Raw genomic sequence first — 14,740 nt, forward strand, 5'->3', positions numbered from 1 at the left:
AGGCTCAGGCAACTCTGGTCCCCACTGGGAAACTATTGAGTCTTAAAAAGATTTTTTTTAAGTACAAAAGGATATGATATATTTAAAGTAGGATTGACCTTAATATATGAAGCTGTTGACCCATAATTTGCAGGTGCTTAGGTGAAGCTGTAGCATATTACTCAGTCCCAGTTTTCAGCATTTTGCTACATATTAGGAATTCAAAATGTAGATACACACATGGGCCAGACCAGGGTCTGTTTTAGCTTATATTTGAAAAACATTCTGTCTTATGTGCTACAGGTATCAAATCTGAACCAAGGGGGTGTGAGAATTCTGTGTTTATCAAAATGCTGGTGTTGGAGATGCAGGACGCAATTAAAAATTAAGTGCTGGGGGCCATGGTGTGCTGGAAACACCTAACTCCTGCATCTCCCAACGACATGAAGGGACCAAATATGCCACACAGCTCCCTACAGTGCTTCCTGGATATGCTGAGAGACTTTCAGATAGCATCAGGGACTTTCAGATATTGTGAGCCTTCTCAGACCTAGCTCATCAATATAGACAGGTACCTTACCTGATAATTAAGAATTGATTGTGAATACTGCCCTTGTTGGCAACACTGTGTGTGGAATCCTTTTTTTGTGAGCTCTTCTGTTCAGGGGAACTATTTATTTATTGCAACCTGACTCTCACAAAGCTGTGGCAGTTTGACAGAATAGGACATTAATGGAGAAAAAGTAGCACTTTACTGCTTTGTGTCAATAGGTTATCAGCCAACACCCATAATTTACCATTACTCTGCACTAATTTAGTTATCTGCAGAGAAACATTAAGGAAAAAATCCATTAAGGAAATATTACAAGACGTCAAATAAGTTAAAGATCCAGGAACAGAAGGCAGCCTAAATTTCACTTATGATACACCAGGTGTCTTTGGATTTGTTATCTGCTGGATAGTTACAACAATAGTTCTAACAATAATACCACTATGCTAGACACAGGGAGAAATATTTTCTTTTAATGATGCCTCTTAACAATATTCCATGTTCTCCTAGGTTTGCACCATTCCATCCCAGCCTCCTCAGCCTACTGTTGTTCCAAAGCCAGTTCAGTCTGTCATCCATGTTCCATTGCAACCAAGCTGCCCGGGCCGAGGCAAGATGGCAAAGCTCATCAATCCAGAAGAGATGACATCCAGGGATTATTACTTTGACTCCTATGCTCACTTTGGAATTCATGAGGTAACATTTATTTTTGTTTCAGTGATTGTTAAATAACTAACAATATAATAATAATAATTCCCATTATTTCTCTTATTTTTTTTACTTCCTTATCTGTATCCCATTTGCTCATTATTATATTCCTCTGCCTTTCCTCAGACCACTGTGTAGTCTGGTTAAGTGCCAAAGGTATCACCCACTTCTCTAGAGACTTGCACTCAAAACCTCAGTCCCACTTAGATTCTTATTGTAGCTGTCCGTGCAGAGGTGAATTTCACAAGTGCACCAATGCAGTGCATTTATGAGGGCTGCAAATCAAGCCCAGACACAACCATGGGCAGCCCCTTATTGCCAAATTGGGGATTTTGTTCTGTTGCGTGTTTGAGCACAGACATCAGCAGAACAGCTGCTCAGCTGACATGAGAAGCCAAAGAGTTTCTCAACTCTTGCATGTAACTTCTAAATGCACAGGCTGCATTGATGGGAGCATTAAGCCAAATCACCTCCATTAAATACACTCCTGGAAAAAATTTGAAATACTTGATGGACCATTTACTATCAAAATGTTAACTGTAGACAAGTTCTAAAGGAGTCACTGATACCTTGCCCTGCTGATATTTTTGTGATGGAAGAGGATGAGATCTTTAAGAGCAGGATGCAAAAAAACAAATGTGAAATGACTAAGTGGACTCCTCACAAACAGTATAATAAACAATATAAATTTCTACTACTCTAGTAATTGTTTGTGGGGTGTAAACATAAATGATTTCTATCTGCCAGTAACATCTTGCCATTGTAGCATTCAGAAATTCAGTCCAAGAATGGGAGAAGATAGAGAAACAATTGAGTGGGGAGGAGACCTAGGAGAAATTTTGAAGACACATCAGAGAACATAAATCAAATGGAGCTCCTAGTGGAAGGATGCAGCCCTGTAGGTCTCAGGGACTGCAAAGAGCTTCTTGCTGAAGATGTGAAGTTTCCTCCTTGCCTGCAGGAGGTGTGCACTGTAAAAATCAGTGTCAACAAGTAAAGGAGCTGATAGAGGAGGCTGGCAGACTTTGAAGCATCAGGGGCATGAGGAAGAGACTGACTGGATCTTGTCTGAGAGCATGAAGGTACAAGAGCCTAAAACCCCAACCACAGTGAAAAGAGAGACAGTAAGAGTCTGTACTTACCAGGTTTGGAAGTGGGGACTCTGCTGATAGTGAAGGCTGGAGATTTGTGCTTGCTGGGAACAGGAGGGAGTCTCTTGATCCACCTGCAGATCTCTGGCTACGGAATAGGGTCAGTGTCTTCATTGTAGCTGAGGGACAGGAAGTTCTGTCCAAAAAACCTCCAGAACCAGTGGGCTCTGAGCCAGGCAGAAGCACTGGGAGCAGGTGACAAGTGAGAGCTGCAAAGGCTCTCACCTGCAGGGTACAGAGCCTCCCATCTGCTGACAAGACCTTCTGCCAAGGCATTAGGTTCTGGGATGCTGTGGAGAGGCTGTTGACATTTGTCCATCCCTTAGAGCAGCCCTTAGAGCCTTCTGCTGTTCTACATGAGCATCAGTGGGACCTGGAGCATAGAAAGTGTCACTGGGCAGCTCTCAGAACAATGATCAACAGCAAGGTGTGCCAGGTGGATTTTTCCTCAATTTCAACAGCACAAACAAGGACTTGAGAAGTGTTACCACAGGTCCACAATTGATAAGTTTTTTGGTTTTTATAACTATGAGGCCCTCTTTGAGGATTGAGGTCTGCTAGGAAGACATGAATCCACCTGAAAAATAGGCCAAAAGGCATCAGTATTGACACCTGGGAAAATACTACTAGTGACTGGCCTCCAGATGGACTTTGTGCCGCTCATTACAACATTTTTGGAGCAGCAGTTCAGTCAGTTCTCAGACCACTGCACTGAACATTTATGCAGTCCATAGTTCATCGATTTTTCAATGAGGATGTTATGGGAAAAATGGTGAAAATTTTGTCAAAAAATCAAGATAAAAAACATTCCTCTTCCTCATTCCCCTTCCCTCATCCACAAAGCTCATTATTTCACCATAGAAAGATACGAAATGCTCAGTCATCTCCAAATCCATGCTGAACACTCCCAGTCACCTTCTTGTTCTTAATATGTGTGGAAGCAGTTTCCACGAGGGTGTACGTACACCTTTCCAGTGGTGATGGACTGCTCTTTGCCTGGTACCAAACCATGATTTATAATAAAATTTGTCTTTTATTCATCTGCAGTTACTGAGCACACAGTGTCCTGCCAAGACAGGCAAGTAAGCAGCTGGTATGTGCAACAATCCAGTTCATGATTGCCTCAGACTTCTGGGCAGTGAACAGGTCCTTTTCATCCTGAAACTGAAAAACTCATTTGTCTACTTGTTCAAACTATGAAATTAGGCAATAGCATAAGCAAACCTTCAGCCTTCCTGACATAACAGAAGCATTTTCAGAAAACTAAAGTCTGTGTTGAATGGTCTACACTTCTCTTAAAAGTGGCACCTGGGTCTTGAGCTGGGTCCTTTTCATTGATATAATTTGACTGATGGATGTACAAGAGAAAGCAAGGTATCAATGGAATTATATGCATGCACTGCTGCTATCAGTGCATCAAAAATCAGCACCTAAAAATGGCAACTCAAACTAGTGGGATAGTAGTCTAGATGATACATTAATATCTTCTGGAAATTGATCAGATAAATAAGTGGAAAGAGCAGTGAGGGAGGACCTTACAATACAGGATTTCTAAGCTCTGCTATGGGCTTCTGCCTCACATGGGCAAGGCTGTCAAGCCTGCTGTTGTATAATGTCTTCTGGAATTTCTTGTCTGTTCAAAGAGGAACCTCAGAAGGTCCCTCCACTGAGGCTCTGGGCTGTGCATGACCTAGGAGTAAAGGAATGTTTGGATTCTGTATGGCTTCTGTCTATTCCCAGAGCAGTGCTGTGGTTAGATTACATTCTGCTTGTTGATCGTAACAGTGAAGTAATAGCAGAATAAAATTATACAAGGGACATCATGCTGCTTCTTAATAATTCAGCTCTAAGTAGTTGGTGTTTTACAGTTGCTTTGATGTGTGCACCCCAAAGTAGTTGAGAAACCCTTCATGTTGTGTGTTAATAATGCTTAAATGACAGCAAGGGAATGCATTCAGCAGCAGTGTGGAATGCATATAAGCATTTCAAATAGTGACACAATCCTTTTATTTTCATCACAGGAAATGTTAAAAGATGAAGTGCGCACATTAACTTATAGAAACTCAATGTATCACAATAAACATGTTTTTAAAGATAAGATTGTCCTCGATGTTGGAAGTGGCACGGGAATCCTCTCCATGTTTGCTGCAAAGGCAGGAGCCAAGAAGGTATATGGGGTAAGAAGACTTTATCTCACATTTTGAATTTGTTTGTGCATTTTGCCTGACAATTTGGCTTCGTGATTTACCTTTTCTTACATGTCTTGGTTCGAAATTCTACTCTCCAAGCTCATCTGTGTCTTGGTTTATGGTGACTTCAGTGCAGTTCTGTTGTATTCTGTGACTTGCACTACTGCACCTTTTCCAAATGGGGATGTAAATACCTTTTCAAATGTGGAACCTCTGGTGTTCTGGTACATATTCACATTTCTTCTTGGCTGAAAAAAAATGTTAAAGAGACTCACTCCTACTCAGAGGGGTTAAGGGAACTATCTTGCTTTTTAAATTTTCAGGGTCTGCAACTTTGTAGTCTTGGAAACACATTTCCTTAATACACTTTTCCCTGCATATTACAACTCAGCAAATTGTACAAGAAAGCATGTGCATGTTTTCTGTGCCAACAATAACACTTTTCAGAGGCAGAAGGAAATTATTACCTTAAATACATTGAACTTTAAGAGCATGAATATGCTGTTCTCTGCAGAGAAGTCATTACGGAGAACATAGATTTGCTTACTAAGTATATTCAAACTTATTTGTACTGACTCTAAAATGACAAATGCAGTTTCTTTTTGCTTTGGACTTCTGTTTGCCCTGAAGACACAATGCAACATAGAAAAGGGGAAATAGATCCCATTTCTCAGTGTACTTCAACAAAATTGTTTACTAAAACTTAATTGGGTACATCTGTGCATTTGAAGACACTGATGTCACTAAGTACCCCAACTGTGTGTCTTTATCACTGGTAATGATACATGAAATGCCATTTCCATTCTCAGGCTTATATTTTCAAATCCAGTGTAACTTCTGAGTACCTCATTTGAATATCAGACTAGAGTGTGGAACTCTAGATAGCTGAAATCAAAAGGTGCTGGAAAAAGTTTTGGAGTTTAAGCTCAAGATAGGCAGCTGGAATGTATTTTCTTGTAAAGCAAGTATTACTTACTAATATGATTTATTACCTCAAAGCCTCAGAGAGGATAAACCAGCAGCTTTCTGTGATGCAGAAATGCAGGTCTCATGCAAAGATGTTGCAGTGCTCTAGAAGTATAAGCATATACAAAATGATGGTGATGTGATCCCACCTTCCCATCTCTCAGATCCCTGGCCATATGGTCTCCCTCCCTCCCTTGTGATGGAACTGGTGCTTATCTGATTCTACAGTGAGCCAGCTCACTGGCAGAAAATTCACCAAGTAAAAGAAAAATACTTTCCCACATTTGTTGTTGTGAGGGGTTTTTATGTTTGGGTTTTGGTTCTTATTTTTTTCCCCTTTGGACTTCTTTAGAGCTCAGACTTTACCTCAGGACTTTATAAAGCTCAGTGACACACCAGTGCCAGCTCGCTGATGGACTGTTCATCACTGAAGCTGGTGGGTGTGCTATCCATGGAACTTAACTCTCAGAGGAACTCCCTTAGGTGTGAAACTCTTCTGCTACAGCCAAATAATTTCAACTTTCTTGTCAGATGAGCTGTCTCACCGTGAACCCTGTACACAGCAAGCTGCAGAGTGGATTTGTGTTGGACAAGCAGCCATTTCAAACCTAGCAGTGGCAATCTTATAGTCAATTTGAGAATTTATGGTCATATTTGCCATTGGAAACTGTAAGTGTTCCATTTAAAAAGCAAACATTTGCCATGAGTTATTTCACAGAGCTGCAATGTTCCAGTTTCTTCTCTACAGCTAAATGTGATTTTTCAAATAGCATGATGTGGGAACTGTTGACAAATGCAGAGTGTTGGTTTTTTGACTACAGAATTCACTCTCCTCTTACTCACACTTTCTCTCTTTGGGTTCAAATTCATCCACTACTCTGTCTGATTCTTCTTCTCCCTTCTTACTTACTGTTGGAACTTATTCCTTGCCACTACCTAAGCCAACAACTAGAATTATCTCAGGGTCTTCAAGAGATGTAAATCATAGAATCATTAACTTAAAGCTGTATCAAGTTGGCCAAGAATATGTCCAGTCCAATTTGGAAAATTTCCAAGTATAGGGATTCTAAATACTCTCTCAGCACCTATTCCAGGCCTACAATCAACAGGAATTTCCCTTGCCACAAGTTGTGATTACTGACTTCTTTCTTGTCCCTGTGCATTTCAGAAAAGAGTTTACTTTCCTTGCAAGCCCTTTTAGGATACTTTTAGATTGCTATTGGATTGTGGGGGGATCTCTCCTACAACCTGAACAGAACCATCCCTCTCCTTTTTCTCTTCTTTCTTCACCTGCTCTGAGCCCTAACCCATTGGGAGGGTACCAATGTGCCATGCACTGATGTTCATCTAACAGTAAGAAACGTAGAGATAGAATTGACACATAGCTCTTGGTGCTTGGGAGGGGTCAGTGAGGGACACAAAAATACATAAAATATCCCTTGAAGCCTTGGTTCATCTGCTACATTTAGTCATACAAAATTCAAGACAGTCACTGCAGTAGAACTATCTGAATTCCATGGTATTTTCAGACAAACAAGACAGTGCAGGGAAGAAGGAGTTAAACAGACAGACAAAATGAAGGCTGATGTCAGATGTCAGCTGCTTTGTATAAAAAGGTGGTGATGAGGACACAGCCCAGGGGAAATCTGGAGACCTTGTGACTGTTTCAGGAGGAGACCACAGTAAATGAGGAGACATTTGCAGCAGTAGATTGAAGACTGAAAAGTAAAATGAAAGCAGAGGTGAATATACACACACAGAACCAGATACAGCTGAAGCAATTCAAGGGTCCATGCTGGGACCACTGCTATTTAAGATCTTCATTTAGGAGAATGGATAGTGGGATTGACTCCACCCTCAGCAAGTTTGCAGATGACACAAAACTGCTTTGTGCAGCTGGTATACTTGAGGGAAAATAGGCCACAACAAGGAATCTTGTCAGGCTTGAGGAGTGGGTCTGTGTCAACCTTGTGATTTTCAGCATGGCCAAGAACAGGATCCTTCACTTGAATCAGGGCAATCCTTTGAAGCCCTTTTCAAGCTCAAGCCATCCTACAATTCTGTGATTATAAACTCAGGTACAGACTTATTTTATTGGAACATGTGCTTTTCATAAAATCCAAATGCTTTGCAAAATAGGACAGATTTGAGCAAATCACTCGCTTGAAAGAAAACTGAGGAAGAAAAATCTGACAACATCAATTTTCCTTCTATTTCTTCACCTGCAGAATTCAGTTTTCTTTTTTTCTGAAATGAGTTGCTTTTTAAAATAAAATTACACCACAGTATAGAGTCCAAGTCAAAATGCAGATGCACAGCTTTAGCCACCCTAAAGCAAGTTTTTTTTTCTGAAATATGTAGTCCTTAATGAAATATTTAAATGTTGGGGATTTTATTCTTTTGCCTCTTTGCATCTGAAGCAGATTTCTGGAAACTTGTTGTCATTCATGAGAAAGAACTTCTTATTTCTTTGTACCTTGTTCTTTAGAACGTTTGGAAAGCAACCTCCAAACACCTACCTACGCCTGCTTTATTTAAAAACCATCCAAAATGGGCAATGGAATTGAAAATACCAGACAGGGAAAATGAGTATAATGGCAGTAACTACAGACAGGGCATACAGTCTATATGGTTTACAGTGAGGGAAGAACCTGGATGGAGCAAAAGCACAGCCCTCACCCCAAAGGATTTCTTCCTTGAACTCCCTGGACTGCCACTCAGGTGTTCCTTTCCACAAGCCAGTTTTGATTTATGCTCAGGCCATTGAGCCAGATATTTTAGGAATGGTTTACATCCACAGGCAAACTAAGCAGAATCAATGTGCTCCCATGGGGGCTGGGGTTAATATTATGCCTGCTATTACGTGTTTCATTCACAATATAAAAAGAGTAAAGGATTTGTGTGTCCTTGTATCTGCTGTCCTGCCATCTGTGAGTGCTGTCACAGAGGTCAAGCACAATTTAGCTTTTAGAGATTAAATGGGATTCATTGGATATATAAACCACTTCATTAGAGATAATATAGTTCTATTTGACATTCCCACAGGGGAATTAGGGAGACAAGGATTATGCAAAGTAGTATCGTCTATTTAATGCCAAATTTGGAAGAGGTAAATTAAGAACTGATTCAGTGACTACAAGCAACTTTGGCTCTCATGATTTTCAAGGGGCACAAAACCCAGAGAGATTCATGGAATGTAGTTTTTCTCTGAAAGATATTAAACATCATTGCAAACTTGCTTTTATGTTAGTACACAGATTTTACCAAGTATAAGGGCAATTCTAAAGGATGCATTCTGTAACTATTTTCCTAGAAAAAACACAGAACTGGTCAGAGAAAAAGCCAGGTATATCTGGATGTTCTTTTAAATGAAAAATTTCAGTCCTTTCTTATATGTTAAATTACTGCATTCTTTTGGAATAGCAGCTTTTCTAAAGAATACAGATTTTTCACATAGAAAACAACTGCTTCTGGCATAGACCAGTATTAGCATATTTGAATTTTACTATTATTCACAAAGTTTGAATGTATTTTGTTTTAAAATATATATGGAAATGTAGCATCATCCTAATTCATTCAATTCAGCAGATTTTTGTGGGGGAGGAGGCAATATTCTAAAGTATCAGGAATAAATATAGTTAATAATGTACATTTTGCAGGTAGAACCTCTTCTTTTTTCACATTTCAATAATTTTGAAAGCAATCTTTTCCACAGGAGCCACTTTAACTCAGACACAGACTACAATTTAAATATTAAAGTATCATTAATTATGATCCTTCCCACAGGTTTGATTTACTCTTTGTCAATGGTTACATGCTTTGTAGAGTCTTTGCTGCCTTCAGTGAATAGTTTTCATTCACATTGCTGATCCCTATAACAGATAAATTGCTCTTTATCTTGCTTTTCTTTTTTTTTTTTTTCTTTTTTTCCTAGATTGAATGCTCAAGTATATCTGACTACTCAGAAAAAATTATCAAGGCCAACCACTTGGACAACAGTAAGACATATATTATTTTTTTCAGGAAAAAAAGAAGATAACAATTTTGCTTTTTCTGGTTAATTTATGTTGTGTTTTACATGTAAATGGTAGTTCTTCAGAATTTACTCATGTAAATGCAAAACTAAACACCTCTTTCTAGGCACTACAACAATTCCTCACAGGAATTACTGTCACTTCTGTATTTATCAGAGACAAAAAAGGGAAATAGAACTGATCAATGGGAAGTTTGGTTTAGCAAAGCAGAAGGAAGACCCTTTATTAGAACTGAACTTATCAAATTCTGCCATTAGAATTCCACCTTCTCTCTTAAACAGAAGAGAAATACAAACGCACATACATACTGACATCCAAACTGAAACAAGGTTTAAAGCAAAAATTTTTCACTACATTTTCTGACTCCCCACTTTAAGAAAATACTTTTTTCAAAACCTTATCAAAACACACACACAAATGAAAATGTTCGAATCATAAAATAAAAATATATAAAACTTCTTTTTTGATTAAAAAGAAAGCTGATGAAATTTCCAAGTACATGGAAACTCTAAATTGAAGAAAAAAAAAAAAAAAACCACAAAAAAACCCCAACAAAAGCCTAGAAGTAACCCCAAGCTACTGAAAACCCTTAGCACAGAATAATCCCCAACAAGTTCTATTTCATGCCTTCAATCCTCCTCCAAACCACAGCACTCAAGATATCTTTGTAACAATCTAAAAAATCAGTCTTTTTTTAACTGAGACCGTGAGACAGCTCCTGTTTAAAAGTGGTTTTTTTTGTGAAGAGCTTGCCTTTACTGCAGAGCAGGTCATGGCTGGGCTGTACCAAGTGCCCCCACTTTTGGCTGTGTCTGTGCTGATGCTCTGCCTGCACATGTGCAGGAATGGGTTTGTGTTCTGGTTCAGATCTGCTCTAATTTTTGTTGCTGTCACTGGCAGTTTGTGACTAACCCTGAGCTCTCTGGGAGGAATATTTATTGTACATCACGGGCATTCAAGTGTTGTGGTGTGAAACAGCAGCGATGTGGGACACAAGGGGCCAGCCAGCATATGCAACTCTTGGCTCAGGAAAAGAAGGAAGCAAAGGGACAGAAAATACTCTTCCCACAGTAGGGATAAGGCACTAAAGTAGTGAGGTGTGACCTCTGTGGTTGTCCTGAACCTTGGATGCAGAGGCTGTGTGTTCCCAGAACGGCTTTCATTTGCGAGAGACGCAAATAGCGCGCCGCAAATCAATTCGTGTTTGGATTTCCAGCAGCAGGAACTGTGTGTGAAGGGACCATTGTCAGAATAAATTAGAAGGTTCCAGTGTTCTCCAGAAGGTGCAGAAGGTTTTTATCTCTGCTTTTTCCTCCTGTTTCAGCAAGGAGAAAGTCAGTGGGAAAGTGTGGAGGCAGAAGCAGAGCCCCGTCCCTTTGGGAGGAGACGTGGCAGGCGAGGTTCAGCAGTCTGCCTGGCTGCAAGTTTGGTCTGCAAACTGCACACCTGAACCAACATTTACACTTTCACACTCCACACTGACCCACATTCACTTCTATTTTAGTGCAGCCAGGTACTGAGCCAAAGGATCTTGTTGCTCATGGAAATTTTCCTCTCCCACCCACTCCACCCCCAAGTGTTTTGAGCAATGCAGAGTCAGCAAAAGGGGCTGAAGCAAGGGAAAACCCACTGCTTCCAGAACAGACACATGCAATACATCGGGGACAGCACGATCTGTCCCCACATGATGCCTTATGAAGTGAAGGAAGGTAGGAGGAACTGGTGCTGCTGCTGCTGCTCACACTGTGACTGTTCTAGGGATAAACAGGGGGCTTCAAAGCCACGTGTGTCACTCTGGCAGCTGTCAACACTGCTAAAATTCATTTCAAAAATATTTGGGCAGTGAAAGTTCTTGGGAGAAAAGAGAACCAAAGAGAATTCATGGTTGGAGCTTATAGACATGAAGAGTCTTCAGTATAACAAGAGATGAACTGTTGAATTTATTATAAAAGAAATTAGTTTAAATAATGGCAAAAGAACTCTGCTCTTTTCCAGTCAGGTTGCTCTTATCAGCTGATACTTTGTGGTACCAGTCTGAGTCAGAGAGTTCCCAATTTCTTAGGGGGACAGTCTGGATTAAAAATTTGCTATGCAAATAAAATGGCCACATCTGGTTACAGTAATACTAGTACTGCATGTGTTTGGGAAAGACAAAACCTCTTTTTCCCTGGGCTGAGTTCTAAAAATCACTCAACCCACAGTTCCACACTCAGTCAGCTAACCTAGTTCTAGCTAAGTTATATTAAATGAAGTTAAATTACTTTCATTTTTCTGAAACTGAATATTGACCATTTAATCAATAAAAACTGTTATAATTAAAAATTACCATTAATTAAGAGTAGTGGAATAATCTTATCAATTAGTAATGGAAAGTAGAATATTTATCTTATTATCTTAAATTTCAAGTGCATCTACCTTTTCAAGGAAGAATCCAGAACCATGAGACTTTATCCACTGCAACAAACAATATAAACATGAGAGAAACACACACTGAAAATTATTTAGCACAAGCTGAAAATACATTTGTAAATAGGATTTTTTTTTTAAAAGCAGGAATGGTTGGTGACTTGTGTAGTGGTCCTAAAACAAAACTATTTGTTACAAATATGTACTAAATATTGTACAAATATGAACTAAATATGGCCTAACATTCAAATATTAGTGTGTAAACCTGCAGGGATGTTTAAATGTTTCTAAGTGTATTCTTTGCTATACTTGGTCAATGATCTAGAAATCTGCCAAATTCCAAAGGGTATTTTAAAATAAGGTCATACAGGTAACCAGGTAAGGCCTGTTTTTCTGTTGTTTTTAGACATGGTGGGTTTTGTTTGTTTGGCCTTTGGATTTTGGGTTGGTATTTTTTATTTTTATACTGATACTAAAAGTTCTATTTATTATGTGTATTCTGAATAGTTTTTAAAAAGTGTGAAATGCATTGAAAATCACATGGAGTCAAGCTTTACGCACAGGCATTCAAGAAGATAATCATATTGGAAAGGTCAGCCTGACATTCACCAGTAAGCATCTTAGTCAGGTGTTTTATTATGTGAAACGTATTTCTTTGGATTCTCTTTTCAGTAATCACAATATTTAAAGGTAAAGTGGAAGAAGTTGAATTACCTGTGGATCAAGTAGACATCATCATCAGCGAGTGGATGGGTTACTGTCTGTTCTATGAGTCAATGTTAAACACAGTCATCTTCGCACGAGACAAGTGGCTGGTAGGTGCTCTGCATGCCGTGCTCCTTGCTGGAGCAGTCACCATTTATTTGCTGAGTACAAGCTTTCCCTTCCCTACTGCCACCAAAACGAGACACAGCCACATCTCCAAGTGCCATTTCTTAGGCCTTAATGAGGAGATAACAAAGGGAACCTCAGTGAAAGAGCTTTGCTTTTGATTAAGTGCTGGCTGGCCAAGTTTGCCTAGACACTGTCTAATGACATTGCCGCAGGCTGCGAGATTAAACCTGGTGTGCAAATCTGAAGGAAAACAATAAAGGCATGCAAGGGGTGCTTGTCTGGTTTTTGTATGTGCAGTTCAAAATGTGATGTCTTTGTCAGGTGAATAGATTACGAGATCCATTTCCCCACAATTCATCAACAGAAACCTGGAGGGCTAATGTTTCCAGACCGAGCTGCTTTGTACGTGGTAGCAATTGAAGACAGACAGTACAAGGACTTCAAAATTCACTGTGAGTAAGCACCTGCCAGTAACACTTTTCTGTGGTTATTTCCCTAAAAACTTCCATTTCCAGTAGCCTACTGTGATCTCTTTGCAGGCCAGAATTCCAATATGAATGTGAACTCTGAGAAAATGTTGGTCTGCTGATAAATTCAGGAAATTTGCAGTGATTTAAAGTGCGCAAAGGAGAGATGCATGTATAAACTGATGAAGATTTTGCCTAGAGTTATATTAATACCTCTAGCTATATTTAAAATGTGGATTAAAGGAGATTTAGTTTTGTTGTTGTTTTGATAAATATATAATCCATCATAACAGCCACAAAGCCCAGTAATATTATTTTGCTATTCAGGTCCTTATTTTTGTTTTTAACATACAAAAACATAAAAGCAGTAAGATGCAAATTAATTGTACATGTTAAGATATAAACCTAGAAAAAAATTATATCTCCATGATGGCCTGCCAAAAAGAAAAAAATCCACAACATGTGTAGCTTTTTAAAAAACATTTTATGCAAGAATTTTTAAATTAAAAATAAGGATCAGAAATTTAAATTTTACTTATATGTTTAAAAAGGGTTCTAATTTGGGTTTTTTTAATACTTCATAGATGCATAAAATTGACTTTTCCTTTGCTTTTAAAATGTTGGGAGAGTTTCCTTGAAGTATCATTTGAATAACTGGTGCTGTTAGTGACATCTACAAGTGACCTAGTCCAGGCTCCTACTGTGATCAAATGAACAAGTTTTACATTATTTCATTCTTCTTTTCCTTTCAACATTTTTTGATTTTATTTATTTTTCAGAGCTGGTCAGTTTCACTTAAAGGTATTATCCATTATGGAAAAAAAAAAAAAGAACCACAAAATTCCTAAGCAGATTTATCAACCAAAAATACATGTGAAAATTTGGGTTAAATTAGTGGGTTCAGACAACCTTCAAATAAAAATGCCTAACTCCTCATTCCTTGACTCTCACCTCCTCCCAGAAAAGAAGGCTTGGTGTTTTTGTAATCAAATTCAGTGCTAATACACAGAACTGTCAGCTGGTCAAAATTGCTATTTTGGGTCAAAAGTGAGCCCAGTGCAGTGGGGCAGTGACAGGAAGTCTCTGTAGGTGTCAGGAAGGATTATAACTCCTCCTCAAGCACAGCCTACATTTTTCTCCTCAGCTATGTGATGACCTTGACAGTTAAACTCCTTACAAAATGTACAGATTCAAAAGGATGTATGAGTTATCCATTCTGTAAAGGAACCAGAGCCATTTTGGCCTGAAATCTTTAATTTTGCTGTTGAACTCCTTTCTTTCTAGACCTCGAGTCTTTTTCTTTTCTCACAGACAATACATCTGTTTTCAAATTGTTTCATTTTGAGCCATTTGAAAAAAAATGTACGAAGATATTTTTTCCTCTTCTAAATTGTTGTTTTCCTTTAAGACACTTTATTTTCTGATTTCACCTCTGATTTCCCTTCCCCCCTTACCT

General features: G+C 38.9%; 1 protein-coding gene across 3 annotated transcripts in view; it reads left to right on the forward strand.

Moving 5' to 3' along the window:
- The window catches only part of PRMT8 (protein arginine methyltransferase 8), a 56,710-nt gene that overhangs the window by 29,864 nt on the left and 12,106 nt on the right, over positions 1–14,740 (forward strand). For 2 of the 3 annotated variants that reach the window (XM_021548872.3, XM_031505344.2), the window contains exons 3-7: positions 1,040–1,225; positions 4,410–4,565; positions 9,478–9,541; positions 12,656–12,798; positions 13,182–13,269. In XM_021548872.3, coding sequence (XP_021404547.2) covers positions 1,040–1,225; positions 4,410–4,565; positions 9,478–9,541; positions 12,656–12,798; positions 13,182–13,269 — 637 coding nt within the window. The remainder of the gene's footprint in view (positions 1–1,039; positions 1,226–4,409; positions 4,566–9,477; positions 9,542–12,655; positions 12,799–13,181; positions 13,270–14,740) is intronic. The other variant, XM_021548873.3, reaches the window with a different exon arrangement.

Source organism: Lonchura striata, chromosome 2 (assembly GCF_046129695.1).
Source record: "Lonchura striata isolate bLonStr1 chromosome 2, bLonStr1.mat, whole genome shotgun sequence".
Lineage (NCBI taxonomy): Eukaryota > Metazoa > Chordata > Aves > Passeriformes > Estrildidae > Lonchura > Lonchura striata.